This window comes from Octodon degus, unplaced genomic scaffold (genome assembly GCF_000260255.1).
Source record: "Octodon degus isolate 3935 unplaced genomic scaffold, OctDeg1.0 scaffold00106, whole genome shotgun sequence".
Lineage (NCBI taxonomy): Eukaryota > Metazoa > Chordata > Mammalia > Rodentia > Octodontidae > Octodon > Octodon degus.
Genome location: NW_004524682.1, coordinates 5678259 through 5701928, shown reverse-complemented (window position 1 = coordinate 5701928; position 23670 = coordinate 5678259). Strand labels below are relative to the sequence as shown.

General features: G+C 33.5%; 1 protein-coding gene across 8 annotated transcripts in view; it reads right to left on the bottom strand.

Moving 5' to 3' along the window:
- Positions 1-23670, bottom strand: part of Usp25 (ubiquitin specific peptidase 25) — a 115331-nt gene that overhangs the window by 5539 nt on the left and 86122 nt on the right. For 6 of the 8 annotated variants that reach the window (XM_023724109.1, XM_023724112.1, XM_023724111.1 and 3 more), the window contains 5 exons: positions 22019-22114; positions 11742-11920; positions 9392-9470; positions 5320-5399; positions 921-1044 (listed from right to left, as the gene is read on the bottom strand). In XM_023724109.1, coding sequence (XP_023579877.1) covers positions 921-1044; positions 5320-5399; positions 9392-9470; positions 11742-11920; positions 22019-22114 — 558 coding nt within the window. The remainder of the gene's footprint in view (positions 1-920; positions 1045-5319; positions 5400-9391; positions 9471-11741; positions 11921-22018; positions 22115-23670) is intronic. The other 2 variants (XM_023724113.1, XM_023724117.1) reach the window with 1 other exon arrangement.

Genomic DNA, 23670 nt, shown 5'->3' with positions numbered 1-23670 from the left:
CTGAACCTCACTGAGACCTCATCTTACAGAAAGGAGCTGGTAGGCCTTAATTTGTTTTGTTTTCTTTATTCAATTCTTTTTCCTTTTTCTCTCTTCTTTTTACATATTTTTTTCTTTCTTCTTCCAATTTTGCATGAATATATCTAGTAATATGAACAACTAATTTGTAGACACTATGCAATAAAAAAATACTGTAAAATTCATATTCTATTTAGTGAAATTCCGTATCACTTGTCATTTCTGTGTTTTAATACAACTTTGCACTCTCTTTAAAAAATAAAAAAAAGGACACTCACAATAAAGCCTTGGACTTTATATACATCAACTATACAACATTCATAAGATTAATTCTTTATTTCCTGGAATAATAGTATTTCCTAATGATCTACATAGCCACTCCTTACTCACTGAAATGGGGACTGCAGTGTGAATGATAAGCTCTAAATATATAACAAAACAATCTGAACACTTTTGATTTATAACCTGAATACTATTCACAAAAAAGATGGAATTCATCTTCTATCTTCCAAATTCCAAAGTGAGTATACTTTGAATTTTAAGGGAGCAAACCCAGTGTAAAAACATCACTGTAATTCTTACCCTATTAAAGTCAACAATCTTTTTTAATAATCATTTATTTGTGTTTATTATTTATTTGGTAGAGGGTCTCACTAAGCAGCTCAAACTCAGTGATCCTGCTGCCTCAGCCTCTCCTGTTCTGGAATTACAGGCATGCACCTGCATGCCGTTTCAGTGTCCAACACAGCATGCAGTACTGAGGATCAAAATCCGAGGTCCTTGTGCTTGCCTGGCAAGTGCTTAGACTGTGGAGCTATCTCCTGGGCCAACAGAGTCAATTGTTAGCATAAGTCTGAAAATCTTAGCCAAAGATAAACACATGTTGTGTACACTCAACTTACTAGTAAACATTCTCTTCTATAATGTGATATCAACTCTTCATCATGTCCTCTGTATGGGCCCTTGGACAAGAGTTCTTTGTTATTCTGATAAGCACAGATAAGGAACAGCAAGGAATCTATATAACTTAAAAATCAAAAACAAACATATTAGCACTTCATTTTTGTTAAAACACACTAAACTGCAATTATAAAAGGTTTTAAGTATACCTTTAAATTTTTATTATCTAAAACATTGTGATCAAAATATGTCATCCAATGTCCACCTAAGAGCAGTTAGTAACACCAACATCTGAAACTATGACATGGCTGTCTAAAAAGACTTATGCGAAGGCTCACAATTTATTGGTTAGCAATATAACATCATTTTTATAGGAAATAAGGATCAAATTCCATTCTCACAATCACAAATATCATTTGATCAATGTACTGTAATGGACTAGTCAGGTTTCTTCTATATGAAGACATAATTCTAGTCATTCACAAAATGTAAAAGAGGACAGAATATCCAAAGGAGATGAAGGAAGAAAGAAAGATAAAAAAGTCAATTGCAAGTCTGGGATATCTATTGGGTCAAAACAAAAATAAAAAGCCCATAACTAATGTAAAAGGATGACAGGGCTAGGCCTTTGTGTCATTTTAGCATGTCTAGATGTTCTGAAGTTCTAACCAAGTTTTAAGAAGAGGAGAAAATATTTAATAGCAGGGAAAGCACTTCCCTGACAAGCGCAAGGGCATGAGTTCAATTCCCAGTTCCGGGGGGAGATTATATATATATATAATGGTTTTATCTAAAAAATTATCCTTCTCTGAACATGTTACAGGAAAAAATATAGTAACATCTTTATATAAATGAGATATTAAAAGGTACCTTAAGACATCACCTTTGTAGCATCAACCAATAATTACTGTAATTTCTCACAGATTAATATAGAAAACATAGCACCTTTTAAAAATAAAAAAAAATGATCGCATACTTTAAATTCTAGGTTATGGGGATGGGGACACAACTCAGCTGCATAAATGCCTGCCTTGCAAGTGCAGGGTCCTGAGTTCAATTCCCAGCACCACTCCAAAAGATAAATCCATTTCATTCCCCAGCTAGAATATAATTTTAAATGTAAAATTAGAAGGAAATGAACACAAAACTTCATGAAAATCAGATTATACATCTGAAATTATAATGAGTTTATTTTTGGAAAATACATTTTTTCTAGGAATGTGACTAAGAAACAAAAAGTTTATTTTGAAAAATTTAATAAACATAACCTAAATTTGGTATGAAAAAAGTTGAGTCATATTAAATGTTACTTTATACCATTTAATTATAATAATTATTCAATAAATAACTGACATACTTTTCTTAGTATGAACTTTTAATCAAGAAAGGTAATCTCCTAAATAACATTCATATTTAATTTTATATACTCAAATCATCTCTCAGAGAATACCTCTGAAACTATTACATTGGTCCACATCTCCATGAAGGTACACAAAATTTCACATTTATCAATCTTGAAAGTACTTACAAATAAATAAAATTCGGAGTAAGATTCATCAGTACAGTTATCATACTCCTATTTCAGATGAAATAAGACCACATGGTCTTGTCAACACTATTTTCCACTTATACTACTATGAAGTAATGGATCTTAAAATACATAACCACTTACAGAAAACAGCCCATCAATAAATATTCAACTCAAGGCTTTCATTTGTTTGTATTAAAAATGTTATGGCTTGTATCTAGATATCTCCTTATGGTCTCTTGTGATCTTAGGGGAGCTTTTCAAAGGTGTCTGGAACTAGAGGAGCTGATTCTGGAACTGATTTATGGTGCAATGCTAGACTCAAGAGCAGTAAGATTAAGTATGTGAGTGTAAGATAGAAGGGCAAGAAAACGCTGGTAAGACTCGTTGTTTTACTGCAGTCTGCCCACCATGAACTGTTCTCTAATCCTCTACAAACTGTGAGGTGAATAAACCTTTCATCCCTTCAATTTGGGCATCAGGTATTGCATCTCAGAAAGAGGAAAAGTAAAACAAAAAATACGCGTGGTGTGATCTTTTGGTATATTTGATATACACTACTTGTTTTATCTAAAAGACAAAAATGTCTTTTTCATTTCATTGCATTAAATTATAAGATCAAAAAGTATTCTCTTTTTTGTATTTTAGGGCAGGGTCACAGGGTGTTCAAGGTCTCACTACCAGATTGGAGTCATAGTGATTCTCCTGTTTACAGCCTCCCCACTGCTGGGATTACAGGCAAGTGCCACCGTGCCCAGTCTGGATCACAGCCTCAGCGCACCCTGGGGGCAGGGCTGGCATAGCAGGCTCAGGGATTGAACCCTCGGCCTCTGTGCCTGCATGCAGGTGCTTTAATCTGTGGAGCTATTAGGCCGGCCCAAGTATTTTCTTGACATAAATACAAATCTCAGAAATCCTGAAAATATGAATACTGTTATTTAAAAAATGACTACATAACTCATTAAATGGAGCTATTCATCAAAATATTCTTCAATTTTGATGATCAAAGTGAATCATCCAACAACACAGAACCAGACTTTAATAATGTTAATCTATGGACTTAAATATAATGTGAGCGAAACATTATTTGTGTGTGTGTGTTGTAATTCTCAAAATTTAAACTATGAAATTTAATTTTAAAAATGTGCTCAAGCAGGGCAAGGTGGCACACACCTGTAATCCCAGCACTCAGGAGGCTGAGGCAGGACAACTAGTATGAGTTTACAACCAGCCTACAAAGTGATTTCAAGGCCACCCTGAACTACACAGGAAAACCTTGTTTCTAAAAGACAATGATTAGAACATATATATAAATAAAAAATTGTAAACATGCTCTAGAAGAGCACTATCTAAACAGAACTTGGTATGATAATGGAAACATTATCATCTTTGCTAGTTCATATAGTTGCCACTAGGCACATGTGGCTGCTTAGCATTAGAAATAGGCCAGTTTGAGAAAATAAATTTATATTTAAATTAATTTAAATATTAAAAAAACAATAATTGATTTGATTATAAATTGTCAAATATAGTTGCTGGCCACCATGCTCAATAGCTATAAAATTATATCCATTTTTGTGTGTGTGTGCATATATATGCATATACAAAACAGGATATACAGCTACTTTCTCTTAGTTCACTGAGAACAAAGATTTGTACTGATATTGTTTAGACAAGAGATCATGTCTACATCTTGTACTCTGAGTAACTACTATGAAGACAACAATATGCAATGTATTAATTATGGTAACTGTCCTATTAACTTGTTTTGAAACTGTCTCATTACTATTTCTTTCTCATTAAAATTAATAAAACATAAAAAAAGAAAAAAATCATTATCCCAATGTTAGACTATGGTATTTTATTAGAAGAAAGAAAAAGATCAGGATTCTTTTTATTTGGCTTCAAAAAGACACTGCATTGAAATAAAGTAGTTTCTGAAAAACCACCAGCTAAGTAAATTAATGTTAAGAATATAAGAAGTAAACCACTAAATAATCAGAAATAGCAAGTAAACCAAAATATACTTTTTCATTATTAATGGTATTACAACCACTAAGTAGAAATTCCTTTAAGATTACCTTTAATTTCAATAATTAAAAGGAACTACCCTATATTTTTTGTGGAAATAGACTTGTGCAACTATGGAAATTAATGTGGAGATTCCTCAAAAAAAAAAAAAAGAACGAAAATTCCATTTACACAACCACTTGCTTTCCAGGTTGTTCTCAAAAGAGTTATACACATATACAAATTCTATACAAGGAATGTAAACATTATATACTGCAAACATGGACTAATTAAAAAAATGAACTAATCAATCAGTAAATATATTTGTTTGTACACCATTTCCTATAATATACTTTTCATGGTATTTGGGAGTTCATTTTATATGCCCTGAAACTGTTTTGGATGGAACGGGAAGTGAACTGTAACCATGTAGATATTGGAAACACTATATTTAAGTTCAAGTGAAATATGAAATCAACAGGAAAAGGCTTGGTGAGTACAGGCAGATATGCGGATGTACAAAAAGTTCCAGACCAGCTCTGTTGTTCCCCAGCAAACTTTCTACTGGAACATTTTGCTTCTCATTTCAATCTAATTCTGTGTCATCCTAAATGTCAACTACCGTATTTGAGAGCTTAAAGAAACCACTAATGCCAAACTCACAGATTTAATTTAAAATGAAAAGCATATTTTATGTGGGGTACATAGTACCTCTCTTACTAAATGTATAATCATTCTATACTTTAAAGTTATTCCAAAATAAAAAGCTTATTAAAGTTGTATACCGTGAATGAAATCTTTTCTATTAGGTAAGGTCACTATGGAAGAGAAATACAGAAATAAATTTTTTATAAATGTTTTACCTTTCTCTTTGAAAATTTTCTAACCCAATTATGAGATACATAGTTGTCTCTCTGAACTTCTTATAATCCTGATGCCATTCCTGTAGGAGAAAAATATGAAACATGTAAGATTTAGAATTACAATCAAGGCCCAGGGAGGTCGTAAAGTGGCATAGCACCTGACCAGCAAGCCTGAGCTCATAAGTTGGATTCCCGGTACAAAAAAAAAAAAAAAACAAAACACTACATTACAATATACTGCACAACACTACCAATAAGATCGTTCAACAAGTGCCTTTACATTAAGGGAAAAACAATTCAAAATTAAAATTAAATAGACCTGTTGGATTTTATGATCAATAAAACTACTTACAATAATATCAAAATCATTCAGTATTGATGAGTACCTAATAAAAACCTCAGAAGACAAAAAATACAAATGGAGACTCATCAATCATTTTTGTTTCTGAAGTTTTTCAGCACAAAAGCATATCATTACAATATTAATGCAGAAATATTTAACCAAAACGATTGGGGTCGGATATGTCTCTCATTTCAGAGTTCTGTGGTTTTGGAATATTTGCACTGACTTCACCAGCTGAGCATCCCTAGTTCAAAAATTGTGAAATGCTCAAAACTCCAAAGCACTTTACACATCATTCTGGCATCTAAAGTTTTGAATGTGGAAGCATTTCAGAAAATGTATCTCTAACACTGAAGAGAGGAAGTACATGATTATGCTACTATGTATCAAGGTTGGAACAAGGTTATTTGGTACACAATTAAAGGGAGCAAAAGAAAATGCTACGCATTTATGTGATTTTGCAAATCTGAAGTGCATCTCCCTTTACGTGTTGCAGCTAAGGAGTCTCTTTATAAGTTAAAGGATGGATGCAGGTTGCAGTTCATAGCCTATCCCTCCAGACAGTGACAAGCCAAGTATTACTATAGGAGATGCTAACTGCAGCAGAGGATGCATGGTCTGCAAAACTTAAAACCTTTATTCCCATTTCTGCAGAAAAACTTGGTTTCCAAGGCTATCATCTAATGATAACACTGATGGCCTTTTGAGTACATTTCCTGGAAACACTAAATTTATGCTTTTAGAATTAACTTTGTGTCTGTTTACTAAGATTTAGTAGTATGAAAATTATGCCTTGGAAAACAAAGATTAAAAGTTAGTAGTCTAAGGGGTCAGGGAGATAGCTCAGTAGAATAAGCACTTGCATGGTAAGTGCAAGGGCCTGAGTTCAATCCCCAATTCAAAAACAATTAGTTCATAGTGAAGGAAAAGGTAGTTGGCTAATACCATTTCTACATGTTTATTTACAATGATGTCAAATTCAAAAGGGGTACAATGTGGTGGTTAAGCTTAACTGTGCCAACTTGATTCATCTGGAAGTCATCTGGGGAATGATTAAAGCACACTTGTGGATATACAGGAGGGACATACAGGGGTGACTTATAGATGTTTACATGGTGCCTGGCCACATTCACTGTTGGCTCTGTTCCCTGCTGATCCCAGGGCACCAGGCACTAAGCAGCCATGTTCCACCGTGCCCTTCTCTAAGATGTTCCTCTGATAGAGCCAGCTTGCGATGGATGGAGTCCTGGGAACCACGAGCCAAATAAACCTTTCCTCTTTCAAGTAGTTGATATCAGGTAATGGTTCCAGCAATGGAAAAGCTGACTAACGCAAAATACGAAGTATAGAAGAAAACCATTAAAAAAAAAGAAACCTACCAGAGCTACCTATTGCAAAGCATCTCCATGTTCACAGTTCAGGTGGCATCTCTGGCACATGTATGTCTATATATGGGTGAATCCTACTCTTCTGTCCTGATTTTCTTATTTCTATGCTAATATTATGAAGTTCTAAAAATATAAACAGTGTATTTTGCTGTCTAGTAGAAGCCTTCCATCCTCTTCTTGAGGACTATCTCAGGTAAATTAATATTCTTGAATTGCTACTGAACTTTTTAGTGAGATTACAGCTGTATAAAACAAACTGCTAGAATTTTCATAGGGATCATACTGAATGAAAAAACCATCTAGCAAAACTTGGCATCTTCATAATTGCAAATTTTTCAAATATCATATGCAAGGTATTTATTTTTTTAATCTCTCCTTTTAAGTTTTCTTATTTTCTAGACAGATGTAATACACATATAGTTTTAGATGCTATTATAAGTAGGGTCATTTTTCAACTCTTTTTCTAATATTAGTTACTGACATCCCAATATAAAATAATATTTCACATAGATTGGTAGGATATAATGCTCTTTTAAATTTACAAATTTCTGTAGGTTTTACTTTAACCTGTCTATAAAAATCTGAAAAAATATCATTTATCCTAATCTTTTATTTTCTGCTAAATTTTGTTGCCCTACTGTCTTTTTCCTAATTGTGAAAGTAAAGCTTCTAATGTTCACAATACTATATATTTACTGTATTTTGTTGTTTTATAATTTTGGTTTTAATGTTTATAGTAGCACAATTTATCATAACTCAATCTCAGAAACAACCCAAATGTCCATCAATTGAGGAATAGATAAAAAAAGATGCGTTATTTTTACAAAATGGAGTATTTCTCAACTATAAAAAAAAGATAAATTCAAGGCTTCTGTAGACAAATGGACGCAACTAGAGACTGCATTGGTAAGCAAATAAATCAGACCCTCATAGCAAACATCCTACTGTTTCGCTAGTGTAAGAACTAGAAAGAATAAACTCTGAAAGATACAACATGTAATTGAAGTGAAAGAATTAGTTCAATGGGAAGGAAAAACTGGGATGAGGAAAAGGACAAAAGAAAGAAGGAAAAAAAATATATTTATGTATATATGCAGGATAATTTGGTTAATTGTGCTGCTGATTTCTCCTGGTCTTTTGAAAGGAGCAGTTAATGACTCAATTTTTTTCTTTTTATTCTTACTTTTCTCAATTTCTTCTAACTTTTTTTGCTGTTGTCATTTTAACACATTTATATCATTTTTTTCACATGTTTATATCTGGCAATCTAAACAACGAAGTCGAAGGTGTCATCATGCAATACAGCAACCACTGCTGAGTTCCTACTGCTCTGTTTAGTGAAATTTTGTATTGTTTGTAAAGCTTATTTTCTGCTATTTTGAATTTATATATATACATATATATGTATACGTGTGTGTATATGTTTTAGAGACACTTTCTGATATATTTAGGTCTTTACCTAATATTCCAAGTTATTTAAGGATTTTCATTAAAATTTGCATTTCTTTTTTTTTGGGGGGGGGGCAGAACTGGGGATTGAACTCAGCCATTGTGCTTGCCAGGGAAGCACTTATTCTACTGCGCCAGCTCCCCAGCCTGACTTTAATTTTTTTTTTTTTTTTTTGTATTTTAGGGACAGGTCTACAGGATGTTTAGGGTCTCACTACTACATTGGACTCATAGTGATCTGCCTGTTTACTGCCTCCCAAGGTGGACGCCACCACGCACCATCTCAGCATGCCCCAGGGGCGGGGCCGACAGGGCAGGCCTGGGGATCAAACCTCGGGCCCCTGAGCCTGCATTTAAAGAAAACACTTGATGTTTAAATTGGTCCATAAAAATAAAAAGTACAGTACATGCTTTCAGAGAAGCACAGTAGCTGTAAATGCAGATCTGTTAGCCGCACTGTAAACCTCTAGCTACAAGAACTTCAGGCAGATCCCTTCACCTCTATGCCTCATGTCCTTATTTGTACTACAGGAGTAACAATGCCACCTACCTGTTAGTTGTTTATACTAAGTTAGTTAATGTAAGTAATTTCTTGCATTGTTTTTAAGCTAAAAAATTAAAAAACTAAGTAAAATGTAGTGTCAGAATCCAAAAGATTCCACATAAAAATAAAAGCAAATATTTTCCTTTCAGTTTTAAAATTTTTGGAATATGACATTGTATCAAGCCATCCCCAAAATTATTTATGAAAGTATTAACTTGATCACTGACATGAAAGCTTACTTTTTCAATATCATTTATAACAAATCTGAACTGAGTTGGGCTAAAGTAAATGGAATAGCAGAGATCTACGGGATAGTTTAGTATCCAGCCTCTCAATAAACTGTATTACCTCATATTCCTCTAAGTTTACTTCCTCAGGTTTTATCATTTCCAGTTTGGCTTGAGCAACTTTCATTATGTTGTGACACCTTCAAATAAGAAAAAAAAATACGTATTAAATCAAATATAAATTCCAGGAAAAGTGAAAAATGTATGCTACAGAAAACTAAACCACCACATATATACAAAAATGAGGTCCACTGTCACTGAACATGCTTATGGAAATAACTCAATCTTACACAAGAAATGTGGTTTCTGAACCAATGTGGGACAGTTACAAAAAAGAGAGCCTAAATAATTTTGATTTAAATTTACCATGTTATATTTAGAACTGATTTTAAATTAAATTTTATTAACAGTGTAAATATATAGGGAACAATAAAACTTTGTTTTATAATGTTTACTGTTGTATGCTGAAAATCAAGGGCCTCTAGCACAATAGGCAAGTACAGTACCAGTGAATAACAACCACAGGTTGCTTGGTTATTTACTATTTATTAATTTATTTTGGCAAGACAGGGTCTCACTAAACAGTCTGTGCTGGCCTCAAATTTCAGATCCTCCTGCTTCAGCCTCACGAACAGGATTACAAGTGTGCACAACTGCACAAGGTATAATCTAAAAATACAGCAACTGTTTACATTATTACAAGTGCTATTAATCTCCTTTGAAATAGTCTCTATTAGAGCACACAAAACACTGTTCTTGCTACTTTCTGAAAGGTTTTGGAAGTCCTCTTTCCTCTTTTCAGTTGTGCTACTATAGCTGCCTTGATATCCTCTGTCTATTCAAAATGTTGACATTTCATCGTCATCTTGACTTTGAGGAAGAGCCAGAAGTTGCAAGGTGCCAGATCTGATGAGTATGGAGGATGAAAACACCCAGTAATTGTTCACGAGCCTGCCTTTCTGATGGCTGGCACTCAGCAGCCCTCCTCAGAGTTGATCAGGCCTCGTAAAAATGGTGAGGACAGGACTTGGAGAACTGCCTCCAAAAGCAGCACAAATGAGGGGATACCATAGTGACTGTTCACAAACAGGGTTTTGTTATTCAATTTGCTTGTTTTGAGCAGGATGAATGGCAATGTGACTTTTACTGTAATAAATCTGAATTTAAACACTCAGTGTATATTCTGATCACCACTCATACCTGTTAAGCAAGCTCAAAAGATATTATAGTTTCTTTTTATCCCCCAAAACAGCAGTATTCTTAAGTAGGAAAAAGGAATACAAAATATACCTATCATTTCAGGTAAGAACATAAACATTCAAATTGACAATATGACCAGAAACACTGCCAAAGAAACCCCTACAAAATCCAGTTAGTTCATTTCAAGGATAAGAAGATCAAGTTATTAAAAGCTACCTGTCTGTACAATAGATCAATTAAAAAGACTGAAAAATCAGTGAGGGATGGTGGTACACGTGTAATTCCAGCACTGAGGGAGGCTGAAGCAGGAAGACTGCCAGGTCAAGTCAAGCCTAGTCAATGTAATGACTTAGTGAGACCCTGTTTTGTTTCCATTCATGTTCTCTCTCTTTTTTTTTCTTTTTTCCATATTTTTATTCAGTATTTTGGACATTCACAAAAGGAAAAATATCTCATAATTAAAATATAATTAGAATGAACTCTTAAATAGATGACTGCTTCTGTGAACTAAAATTAACTTATAACACAATACCTTGGACTTTAACCTAGGGTGTAAATTTTTCTTTATATCATTCATGCTAATTAAATAAAGTTTTAAATAGGAGTTTCATATGAGTTTCTAAAAGAAAATGGTTTTAGGGTAAACAAGTTGATTATCTAAGTGTTCAAGGTCAAAAAAATGCTTCATCATATTCCTTGAATACATAACAAAACTTCCCAATGCTTCTCAAAGAATGACAACTGTGCTCCCCATGGAGCTTTTTGAGAACACTGGAGATGTGTTTAGTTGGGGCAACTGTGGGTCCTACTCACACCTAGCAGGTAAAGCCCAGAGATGTTGCTAAACAGTATAAAAATCATAGGCTAACCCAGACAATAAAATTAGCTCACTTAAAATTTCCCTAGCATGGAGGTTGATAAATCACACTTTTCTCTAAAATATTCTAAAACATTCAGTCCCATAAGGAATAATTTTGCATCATATATACAATAAAATTAAATTTTACTTTAAACGTTTAAAACGCCAGTTATAGGCTTTAGAGAAATCACAAATCAATTTTGCAAGTTAACTAAGATTAAATTTTGTTTTATACTTGATAAAATGTGTGTTCATGCAGGTATAAAAAAAGGTACAAAAACTATCTTGGGGAGTTATGAAAAACAAGGACAATTTGAGCAAACTTGTTAGTTACTTCACATTTTCATATTACCTTTCATCAAAACTCAAATTTCTATCACCAAATTGTTCTAGTAATGTTTTCTCAATGATTTTCTTTGGGGCCTGGTTTTGGATAAAGTAGACCACTACGTGATGTAAACGATAATCTGTTTCTGGTGGGGTATCTTCTTGGGCCAACTTAACCAACCTTGAATACTCCAATTTAATTGCCTAGAAATGCAACAAAAAGGACAATTTTCATCAACTGTAAAAATTAAAATACTTTAATATTACAAGTTTAATTATTTTTGCATTCAAATTGTTTCTTTCCTTTTTAGTACATTACAAATAAATCACTGCATCTAAATTATCACCCTATGTTCCAAGCATTTACAGAATTTTCTGAGTAACAAACAGTATAGCCCATTCCTTATCACTATATAAACTCCCTTTTAGTTCCCACACTAGAAGAGATAATATATTTAAGCTTATGATGGGCAAATCCTGTGAAATTTAGTAAATCCTACTTGATGTCTAATTGGAGGCATCATGAGATGGACAAGTCAAAGGTTCTTATATGGTTTTACCTAGCTAGCATCCACTTGGACACCTGATTTCTAGAACTGATACACAGCTCCCCAGACACCCCAACTCAAGAAAATGGCTGGCTCACAAGTACACAGCAAAGTTACCACAATGAACTTAGCTGACCAGCACACAAATAAGGGACAGATGAAGGACTGAGCCTCTAGTTCCTACAAAGTGAACTCTTCACCGTTACAGTGGTATTTTTTTATTTTATTTGAATCAGTATAATTATATACTATCACCAAAATTAGTTGGGTGCTTTTTTCTTTACAAGCGTATCTCAAAATTTATATTGTGAAATAAATAATGCATTTCTATATATGAGCAAAATCTAAAAACTATTTGATTATATATGTATATATATATATACTTTACATAAAACAATGTTCTATTCATGAAAGTCATATGATAAAGATAACATTTTTAAACATACATTTTTTAAATTAGCTTGTATCAAAATTTTAGCACCATCAGTCACAAAGCACTAGGAGCTCTAAGCAAGACATACCATATTTTAAAAAACATACTCTAGGAGAATTTTTTAAAAACAGTCTGGGGATTAAACCCAGGGCTTCACACATAGGACTCTATCACTCAAGCACATCCCAATCCCACAGATTTTTTATTTTCTTAATTCATGCCTCCCTTCCATAATTCTTATGGCTGTGTTTCCCTGAAGGGAGAAAAAGTAAGTATAAAATACTATAGTTATGGAGTGTCATATTTCATTAAAGAGATCCTTTTATTCATCAAGTATTATGAACAGAATAAAGTAATCATTTTTCAGAGCTAACACAAATTATCTTAAATACACTTCCTGGGGGAAGAGAAGATTGGTTGTCCCCCGCACCCCCATACGTTCCATTCAAAAATCTTGCTGCCGTAGTTAAAAAACAGCTATGAAGGGCCAGTACTTCTGTGGTACAGGTCAATAATCACAGCACTCTGGAAGACTGAGGCAGGATCACAAGTCCAAGTCCTGCCTGAACAAGTTAGTGACTCAGTGAGACCCCGTCCCAAATTAAAAATGAAGGATGGGGAACATAGCTAAGAGCAAAAGCCTGGGCTCAATCTCTAGTACTAGGAGAAAAAAATTTAAAAAAAAAATGAAGTGTATTTTTGACATGTAAGATTATTGAGGTTCGCTGTATCCCTAATTAGTATTCACAAGCTTTAAATTTCTAAAAATCTTATTTTCCTAGTTTTGGAGGTGGTACGTATTCATAAATAAAGCACACTGAAATTGCTTAAAATCACAGATTTAAAGTAAGTAACTTCACTATTTATATGGTCTCAGACAATGATTATTATAGACTAGATGAAGATTTTTAGAATAATAAATATTTCAGGTAACAGAAGTTTGGCCAGAATTATTAGTATGACAAAAATTTTAAAAAATTTGCATCTAGTTGCTTAAAATAATACTGGTTTACATGTAAGGAGTTACCACACAGAAGCTGTGAAGTTTTTGCAACTAACAGATTTCTATTAATGATATGAAAAACACAATCTCCTGTATTTTAAATATTTATCTTTTGACTTTGCTCAATATGTGGTTTTTCTAGCTTTCACAATGAAGTTACAGTTCTTTTAACCTGAGTGTCTCTAAATCAATAAGACAGAAAGGCAGGGCTAAATGTATAGGTGTTACTTTTCAAACATTCAAACACACACACATGTGTACGTACACACACACACACACTTTACCAGCAGAAAAATTTTTCTATTTCTCAACTTTTTATCAGTTTCTTAAGAAATTTTGACTTTTAAAATGTTTTGGAATCATTTCTATTCAAATTTTTCACAGATGCTGCATGTTGTTACATTTAGCAGAATCTACATAATCTTTCAATGTGAATTACAGCATGTCAAATTGCTTCATACTACTCTCTCTCCTGTTCTAGCATTAATTTGTTCATATATTTTGTTTGCCTATGACAATTTAAGATAATTACAGCACATGACGAATATTTACAATACGAGACACTAAATATTAAATAATGGAACTGACTTGTACTTTATATTTAAACCTTTTCAATAAAATTTAATCAAGTCCAATTTTAACTATTAAATCTTATTTCCTATTACCCTTCTACCTTTCCCCTAGATCAGGCTGGTCTTCCCTACAAAGGTACCCAAATCTATTTCTTAGGCTCTTTTTTATCTGCTTATCAACCACATGAAGACGATCCATTCATTAAGACCACCTGAAATCATTTCTGTGGAACTTTCAATCCCTAAAACTGTCTAGTTTTCTAAATTATACTGTAAATTGTGATCTGAATTTATTTCCTCTTACAGACTTCATTATGGTGCAAACATGCCTCAGCATTAAAGAGTATCAGATCTATGGACAAAATAATTCTGAAGCAGCAATGTCTAATAGAAAATTAACCAGACTAAAATTCAGAAATATAGGTATTTTATAAGTTAACTGTGGCATATAATAAGGCAGTTTTACTCTAAGACAATACTTCTAAAATATTTGAATATGCATATACTGTTTTTTAAAAATAAATTAGGTAATACTAATAGATGGAAAAAACCTAACTCCAAACTAAAAGAAGGGGATACAAATGAAGGACCATTTTGTATCTGTATATACAAATAGGACAGATATACAGCTATTTTCTTTTAATTCAATGAGGAGAAAGATTTGTATGAATAGTGTTTGGACAGGATATGATGTCTGCATCTTGTACTATGAATAACCACTACGAAGACAATACGCAATGTATTAATTATTGAAACTGTCCTATTAATCGGTTTTGAAACGGTTTCAGTGCTATTTCTCAATAAAATTAATGAAAACAAAACCTAACTTCGCATTCCAGATTAAAATCAGAGGCCTTATTCTTGGACTACAATACAATACAAACAGAATGTGAATAAATAATAAATATTTAAGATATTTAAAAACACTAAATTCTTTTGTGGTCAAAAGAATAAAAATTCTATTTATTCTGGGATTCCATGATATCTAAACCAGTAAAACTAGCAGTGAACGTAAAACTCCAACTTGAATAAAATAGGCAGATTAATTTCAAGAATTTAGAAGAAGACACAAATAAGCCAAAATACAGGACAAATAATGTGACAGCTCAATAGTCAATTTTTTCTCCAAAAAGTTGAATAAAAGATCAAAAACAAAAATTCAACACTAGAAAGAAGGTAATACAAAAATCTACGGAAAGATTCTGATTAAATAAACATGTAAGTTATCCACACCATAGTATCATGTTTAAGAAAGGTGATCACTAAGGAAACATAAATTGCTTTGAGGTGGTTGAAAAACTGAAGAAATCTAGCCAAACTGCAGAATAAACCTTGTCCTAGATCCATACCCAGTAAAGAAACCAGACCCAGTGTTCTGGAGCTCTACTGTTACTTGATGTTTCCTACAGTATCTAAACTTCCCTACAGCCCTGGGGGAAAGGACAGAAGAAGGCCTCTTTAATGATTATACAATGCTAGTTTAATAAGTATATCAAATATTGACACAAGTTTAAAAATATACATAAATTTTGCCCATGTACTTACACATCAATAAAATCTATTTTTGATAAATAAACTGCACCATGCTAAAATCAAAAACAAAAAAATAAGCAAACAAAAAAAGGAATAGGGGCCAGGGATATAGCTAGGTGGCAAAGGACCTGCCTGGCAAGTACAAGGTTCTGAGTTTGATTCCTGGTATACACACACACACACACACACACACACACACGAAATACACATAACCAATAGTGTTTACAGTGACAAAACAGGTGAATATAAAATATTTAGAAGTATTAAGTTCTGCAAGACAATAGACACATTACATGTTCTCTCTCTACTCTTTCTTCCTTGCTGGAATACAAACATAAAATGTCTAAAGCCTAATACCACTCAGCTTATGCAGTAACTCACTGAATATATATAATTTTTTATTACCTATCGTTCCAATGACTTGTTAGTACAAAGGAAAATAATTTATAAAGACAAATTTAATACTTCCAATAATAAATTTAAAAAAACAGTAAGATAATTATGAAGCAAAATTATAAAAGCTTACTAAAGGATGTAACAAAAGATGATAGAAGTGAAAAAGCTTCTTCTTTTGGGGAATAACCAACAAATTAAACAATATACTTTTTTTACCTCAACCTAAAATAATGAATAAATGTTATGCAAATGCAATCAAATTTTGAAAGGATTTTGGGAAGGTAGAGTAGCAACTGACTCTACAACACACAAAGGAGAAAAAAAAAACTCTCTTAGGTTTTTATTTATGAAACAATAAAAAAATTAAGTGTTCTTTCCACAAAATATAAAAATACAATTAAAGAGTCCAAAACGTACTAAGTATATTATTCAAATATTTAAAACTAGTTCAGTGGAAGAAACCTAAGCATATTCATACATAGTGATTTAGTTTATGACAAAGGTATCTGGAGACTTAAAAGAATGTGCAGTCCAAATTTTATGCTTATATTTGGAAAATTTTCCATAGTAAGAAAACTAAAACATCTAGTCATATAAACAAAAAGTGCAATCATGAAGGTAGAAGAATTAAACAGCTGCACAATTCTGGAAGTGATCAGTTTCAAGCCTGTAAAAATTAATTTCATAATATTAAAAATTTCATGCATACTAGATGTGGTGGCACATGCCTGTAATCCAGCACTTGAGAAGATGAAGCAGGAGAATCATAAGTTTGATCCCAGCCTAGGAAACTTAGTAATTTAGCAAGATCCTACTGAACAAAACAAAATAAAACAAAACTGAGTAGGGATGTAGTTCAAAAAATCTCTAGTATTAGAATTTTTTTAAAATTCTATATATTAAAGCATGAAAAAAAAAATTAAGGTAACTACAAACCACAAAAGATAGTTCGCCAAGTATACATGAATCTTAACTCATTTAACATAGACACACAGAAAAATCCATAATATAAAAAGGTAGGAAGATCATCAGTACATACAAAATACAAAAATGCTCATAAAAAGACAGTGACTCTCACCAAAAATTAAAAAAAAAAAAAAATTAAAGGGTCCGCGAGATAGCCCAGCAGACTAAGTACCTACTTAGGCAAGCACCAGGGCCAGGGATTGGTCCCTGGCACCACATGCCGCACTGGCCTCACCCCCAGGTGTGATGAGCCAGCGACAAGAGTCCGGGCATGGTGATGCGCGCCTGTAATCCCAGTACTGGGAAGGCTGAAAACAAGAGGATCAGTATGAGTTTAAGCTGCACAGTGAAACCTTGCACACAAAATAAAATAAAAATAAGATATTATATTTTCATGCTATTTTGCCTCATAACCAAAAAAAGGACTAAAAACCAATACAGGCAATTGAAGTTAATTTAGTCTTTTCACTTAAAATCTAGAAACACTGTCTCAACTTTGCTATGTTCATAAAATGTTAAATAATGTGACTATAAATGACCCACAACCCAGCAACAAAAATAGTAACGGCAAATGTAGTAACACTAGTTGATAATTACCAAGTATTCCTTCTGTGACAGACACTATCTAATGAGTTCCATGTGGACTCCTGATAGTTAACTGACTGCATTAACTTAGGAAAGAAACACTCGACTAAATAGTATCAGTATACTGGGAGTGATGGAGGGACTTAATGAAAACAGAAGACCAACCCTGTGTGAGTGGCTTGTGCCCTGAAAGTTATGCACAGGAAATGAAGAAGGAAGCCAAACTGCGTTTCCTCAGAGGGCCTCCAGTGGACACTGCCTCCTGGTTTCCAGGGCAAATCCTTCAGCTTTCTGATATGGACTTGCACAGGACTACACTGAACACTGGGTCCCAGGCTGTGAGAGGGAAGACAGCCAACGGCACCTTACTACACCTGACTCTCCTTATATAGTTGTACATCTTGCAGTAAAACTGTTTCACCAATGTGCACTCACTGAAACAATTACCTTATTTAACCTCAAGATAACCTCTCATTTATAAATAAAAATCCTTACTGATAATTTGGTTAATTGCCTAAGGTCACAGGATTATAACAACAGAAAAGAAGCGAGAATTAAGTGAATGTGAAAAGAGAATTAAGAAGTGAGAATGTTTTGGTAAATGTATTATTAGTTTAAATGTCACTTGTCTCTGAGAAGTCCTCTAGATATCATTTGTTTTCTTGTTTTATGTTCTCCCACATGAAATTATTTCAGTCATAATGATTACAATTCAACTTATTGCTCACTTCCCCATTAGGAAATGTTTCACTAAGGCAGAAGCTCAGTCCATAGTTACATATCTACAGCCACTGGACTTAGGACAGTGCCTTGTGTGTTGTAATATTAATTAGTAGAATGGAAAAGTGTTACTTTAATATAGCTGCATCATAAAAGATCATGAGGACAAATTACAGCTACTGATTTAACGTTCAGATGAAGCCCCGCACATCTCAGGTAACTGAGGAATGTCATCTGTGTAACAGAAGCATCTGTTTCCCTCATTCCTTGCCTCCACCTCATGGAGCCCGCAGTCACCACCACCACCTAGCATTCTGCAGCTTCACATGCCATTTACATTTCAACTCGGCAGCACTTCCTTTGAGTCTTACATTTTGTGTATGATCCCTATTTCTACATGTTAACAACTATGAATGCCTTATTCCTGTTAATCTGTTCACTGCCAACCTATTTCACACACTAAAATACTCATCTTTAGAATAAAAAAAGAAAATTTAAATACTTCCATATAGACACATGAAACTGCTGCCTTTTCTTAGTTTGAAATGGTACTGGCAATTTCTAATAGAATGAGTAAAAACCAGTATACTATAAAATAAAGGTCTTTGACATAGATTATGCTACATCTGCTTTCCACCTCCTACTGTACTATACCAGAAATGGTCAGATCAGGTGACAAAAATAATACTAAGAACAACAAATAATGGCTCAATTTAGCATCAACCAGATACTATAGTTATATTTAAAACTGACAACCCAATAAAATAGTTATAATCATCACCATTTCAGGCATAAGCAAATAGACAATGAAAGACTCGAGTACTTTGCCCAACATCACAGCTACAAAGAAGCAGGCGAAGCCTCTGACCCAAGGTAGCTTCATTTCTCATATGAAGCTTTAAGTTACTTTCTCTCTCTGTTTCAGCTGTACTTATAAGTAACACATCGACAGACAGAGAGCAGGCAAAAGAACAACAGAATAAGAGAGTGGTTAGTGGAACATTCAAAGATACTGGAATAATGATTTTTAATAACATTACTAAAGCCCAAAGTTGCAAATTCTATAGTCATGAATAAAACTTTACATCTATTAAAACCTTTACAGAGCTACTAGAAAACTGTTTCTTACCTCAGATTCACAAATCTTAGCATTCACAAATGCTTATTAGCTATGACATTTATCTTGTATTATTGTATTGAAAGTTGAATATTGTAACAATCTGTTAAGAAAATTCCTTTCACCACTTCCTATCTATCACAAACTTGTTTGTTTTTTCTCTTTATAGAACATGTATTCTTGCTGTACCATCAAAATCAGAAATTAAACAAGAAATGCATGTGATTCAGAAGTATACAATCACAAAGCTACAAATGAATCCTCAGGGTGATGGTGTATAAAGATCGTAAGTCAACAGCTGTGTCCCAGGAGTAAAGGAACGTCAACCCCATTAGAGTGGGTCATACAGCACTTTCCCAAAGAAGACTTTCCAAAATGGTAGGACTGGTAAAGGTAGAATAAGAGATTTAGGTCGGCATGGTGGTCAGGTCTGTGATCCCAGCACTCAGGAAGCAATGGCTGGAGGACTGCCGTGGCTTTGAGGCCAGCCTGGGCTACATAGTGAGTTCAAGGCCAGCCTGGGGTACACAGTAAGACCCTGTCTCCAAAAACCAACCAACCAACCAACCAAACAAACATCAGAAAAGAAGAGACTATAGTAATTGGTGGAAAAAAATTATCAATAATACACATAGACAACTAAGCAAAGTAAAGATGAAGCCAACTGCAAGGAAAAAAGGAAAGTAATGTTTATGACTTAATACAATCTCATTGGCATGTTCAGTAATAATTTTACAAATGAAGAGTCCCTTCTTGCTTGTTTCCTTCCACTTCTTTCCCTTTTTTTCTTTTTCTTAATGCAACTGCAATCGGGTGATTGACTTTTCTGGGAACACTTGGCCTAAAATTTTCACAGCATATCCAGTCCTATGTGGATAGGAATCAAAGCCACGGCAGTCCTCCAGCCATTGCTTCCTGAGTGCTGGGATCGCAGACCTGACCACCATGCCGACCTAAATCTCTTATTCTACCTTTACCAGTCCTACCATTTTGGAAAGTCTTCTTTGGGAAAGTGCTGTATGACCCACTCTAATGGGGTTGACGTTCCTTTACTCCTGGGACACAGCTGTTGACTTACGATCTTTATACACCATCACCCTGAGGATTCATTTGTAGCTTTGTGATTTTGTTCTTCTGAATCACATGCATTTCTTGTTTAGTTTCTGATTTTGATGGTACAGCAAGTATACATGGTCTATAAAGAGAAAAAACAAGTTTGTGATAGATAGGGAGTGGTGAAAGGAATTTTCTTAACAGATTGTTACAGTATTCAATTTTCAATGCAATAATACAAGATAAACATCACAGCTAATAAACATTTGTGAATGCTAAGATTTGTGAAGTCCTATATATACAGAAAACCCCTCAGCAACAGACATATTAGGAGACCATCACCCTAGTTTCAAAAACTTTAAAGCTGCTGTACACATGACTTTTGTTTTGTGCTGTATGCTAAAGAAGATAGTAAGGTAGGTAGTAGGCAGCTTTTTGAAAACAAGATTGGATAATAGTGAAGTATTAAAAATTAAAGGATTTTTTTAATGTTAAAAAAGAGGTATCTTAATTTACTATAGTGACTTACGCTTCATTATAGTAAATTAGTATACCTCTTTCTTTTTTAAAAACTTTTTAAATAAACACTGAAAGGGAGAAATGAAGCCTGTAAGACTTTTGATATATCTAAATAAAATGACAATACATATATGGTATTTTCATCTTTCAAATGCATAAAATACGACACTAATGAAACTATTGTAAAGCTCTGAGAATTAGAGGAAAAAAGATGTGATCGTAGAATAATGCATCTGATGATGGTCATGTCTTGAATTAAGCAGGCTTTTAAAAATTAATTATTGCAAAAAATAAGTGAATAATAAAAAATATAAAATGATGAATAAGTCATATTAAAAACAATTATATGAAGAAACAGCATCAAATGATAATTTGATGCTAAATTTAACGAAAAATATGATACTGACCAACAGCGGAAAAATATAAACTATTACAGAAGCAATTATTCTGTTCATTATTGAATACCCTTTTTCCCTGCGAATGTAAAACACAATTTGTATTTCTAAATCAGAGTTACATTAACATTGTGGTAACTCAGGAAAAAATGTGTTTTGGTTTTCTTGAATTGTTTAGATTAAAAGAAAACTAATTTTGGGTGTGTGTGAGTATGTATATGCGAGAGAGAGAGAGAGAGAGAGAGAGAGAGAGAGAGAGAGAGAGAGACAGACAGACAGACAGACAGACAGACAGACAGACAGACACAGACAGACAGAGAGACAGATGAGAAAGAGACATCATGCAGCCAGAGCTAAACTAGAAAGAGAGAAGTTATAGAAAACCAAATTTAATTCAAAGAAACAAAGCATTTTTAAGAAGTTTAATTAAAAAAAAAAAGAAAATGAAAAGATTAATTGTACCTTAAAGAACCCTGCTTCAGGACCACACCGATCATACACACTTCTGGATTTACCTATTGCAATGATGATACCTTGCATATTCGGTGTCATCATCATCTGCCACAGGGATTTAAAGTAAACATTTTTGAAAAATTAACATTAAAAAACCAAAACTAAAATAATTTCTTCACATGCAAGTTAAACCCCAATGTTTTCCACAGTATGTCAAATGCTGCTTTTTCAAAACTGCAAATGTGATCTGACGTGCACATAAGCACCTTTCAGAATCACCCGCACGGGCACAGCTGGCTCACGTGGTGCCTTTGTACTGAATGCAAATAGGCATCTTCTCTGGAGAATTTTCAAAAGTGGCCCTCTCCCAGATAAACCAATTAGAAAAGTATGCTGCCGTCCTTGTGCCCTCTTTAGGAAAAAAAAAAAAAAAATGTCAACAATTTAAAGACACTTTTTCTCCAAGAATAATGGAGTTCAGGAAGAGCTCAATTCCACCACTGCCCCCCCCCCCAAGGAAACCCACACAACCCTGGACATTCTGCACATCTGAAAGCAACAGCCTTGTACCTACATGACTTATTTTTAAATTTTAAGGCACATGCACTGTTAAATTATTACTTCAAAAAATAAAAACAAAACACACAACTCTGCCAGTAACATAAGTACTTGCACAAAAAGAATGTTGAAGAATCACAATTCTTCTTTGTGAGGAAGGTTCACCATTATCAATAAATTAATATTCTAACTAAAAACATGCCAGATTCCAGAGCTATGAAGAGTCAACATGGTAATAAAATAGCTAATTACAACAACATAATGCTGTTAAGTATCAAAGCATTTATTTGTTTTCAGAGCAGCTTATTATTCTTAGCTGTTTACATCTTAGAATACCTGCAAAATGTAATGACAAAACCTGCAATGTATCTAACATTATCTGCTTTAAGAGATCCATTGTCACTTCCTATTTCACAAATTTATTTATTAATTATATGCCATGGATATCACTGACATAATGATATGGTTTTTATGACACCTCTGATTTTAGCGATTATATAATAGCAATTATAAATTGAAGTGTGGGAAACAGTTCATATACATACACTCAATTCTCATCCACACCCATTACAACTAATAAATCATACACTATAACATTTCCTCTCCAGCCACTTCACCTTCCTTGGTAGGTATGGAATAGTCTTTCAAATACAGAAAAGAAAAACTCTAAGAATATCAAGAAAAGTGGAAGAATGGTAAAAATAATCTGATGGACCAGGACAAAAGACCATTTTCATTTAGATTCTGAACACTTATCATAAGAAATAAAAATGCCTCTACACTGTTAGAAATTCTAAGAGATGATGACAAATCAGGGAACAGATACAGAAGAAATAAAAAGGAGGTTTTCTGGTGAGTAAAATACTAGATACTCAGCAACTTGATGAATCATTCCATTCACTGTCACAAAAGCGGTAGAAGCAAAAATGTCAATTACCCATTTTGCAATCATGTTGTAGAATTTCCTGGTAGCATATAGTGGGCAAAATATAATAAATTACTTGAGAATATATAAGAAGCTAAAAGTTATTTTTAAATACAAAAATAGCTGCTACATTTAAACAAATCGTAATCTATAAATCTGGGACTAAACTGATACTCTA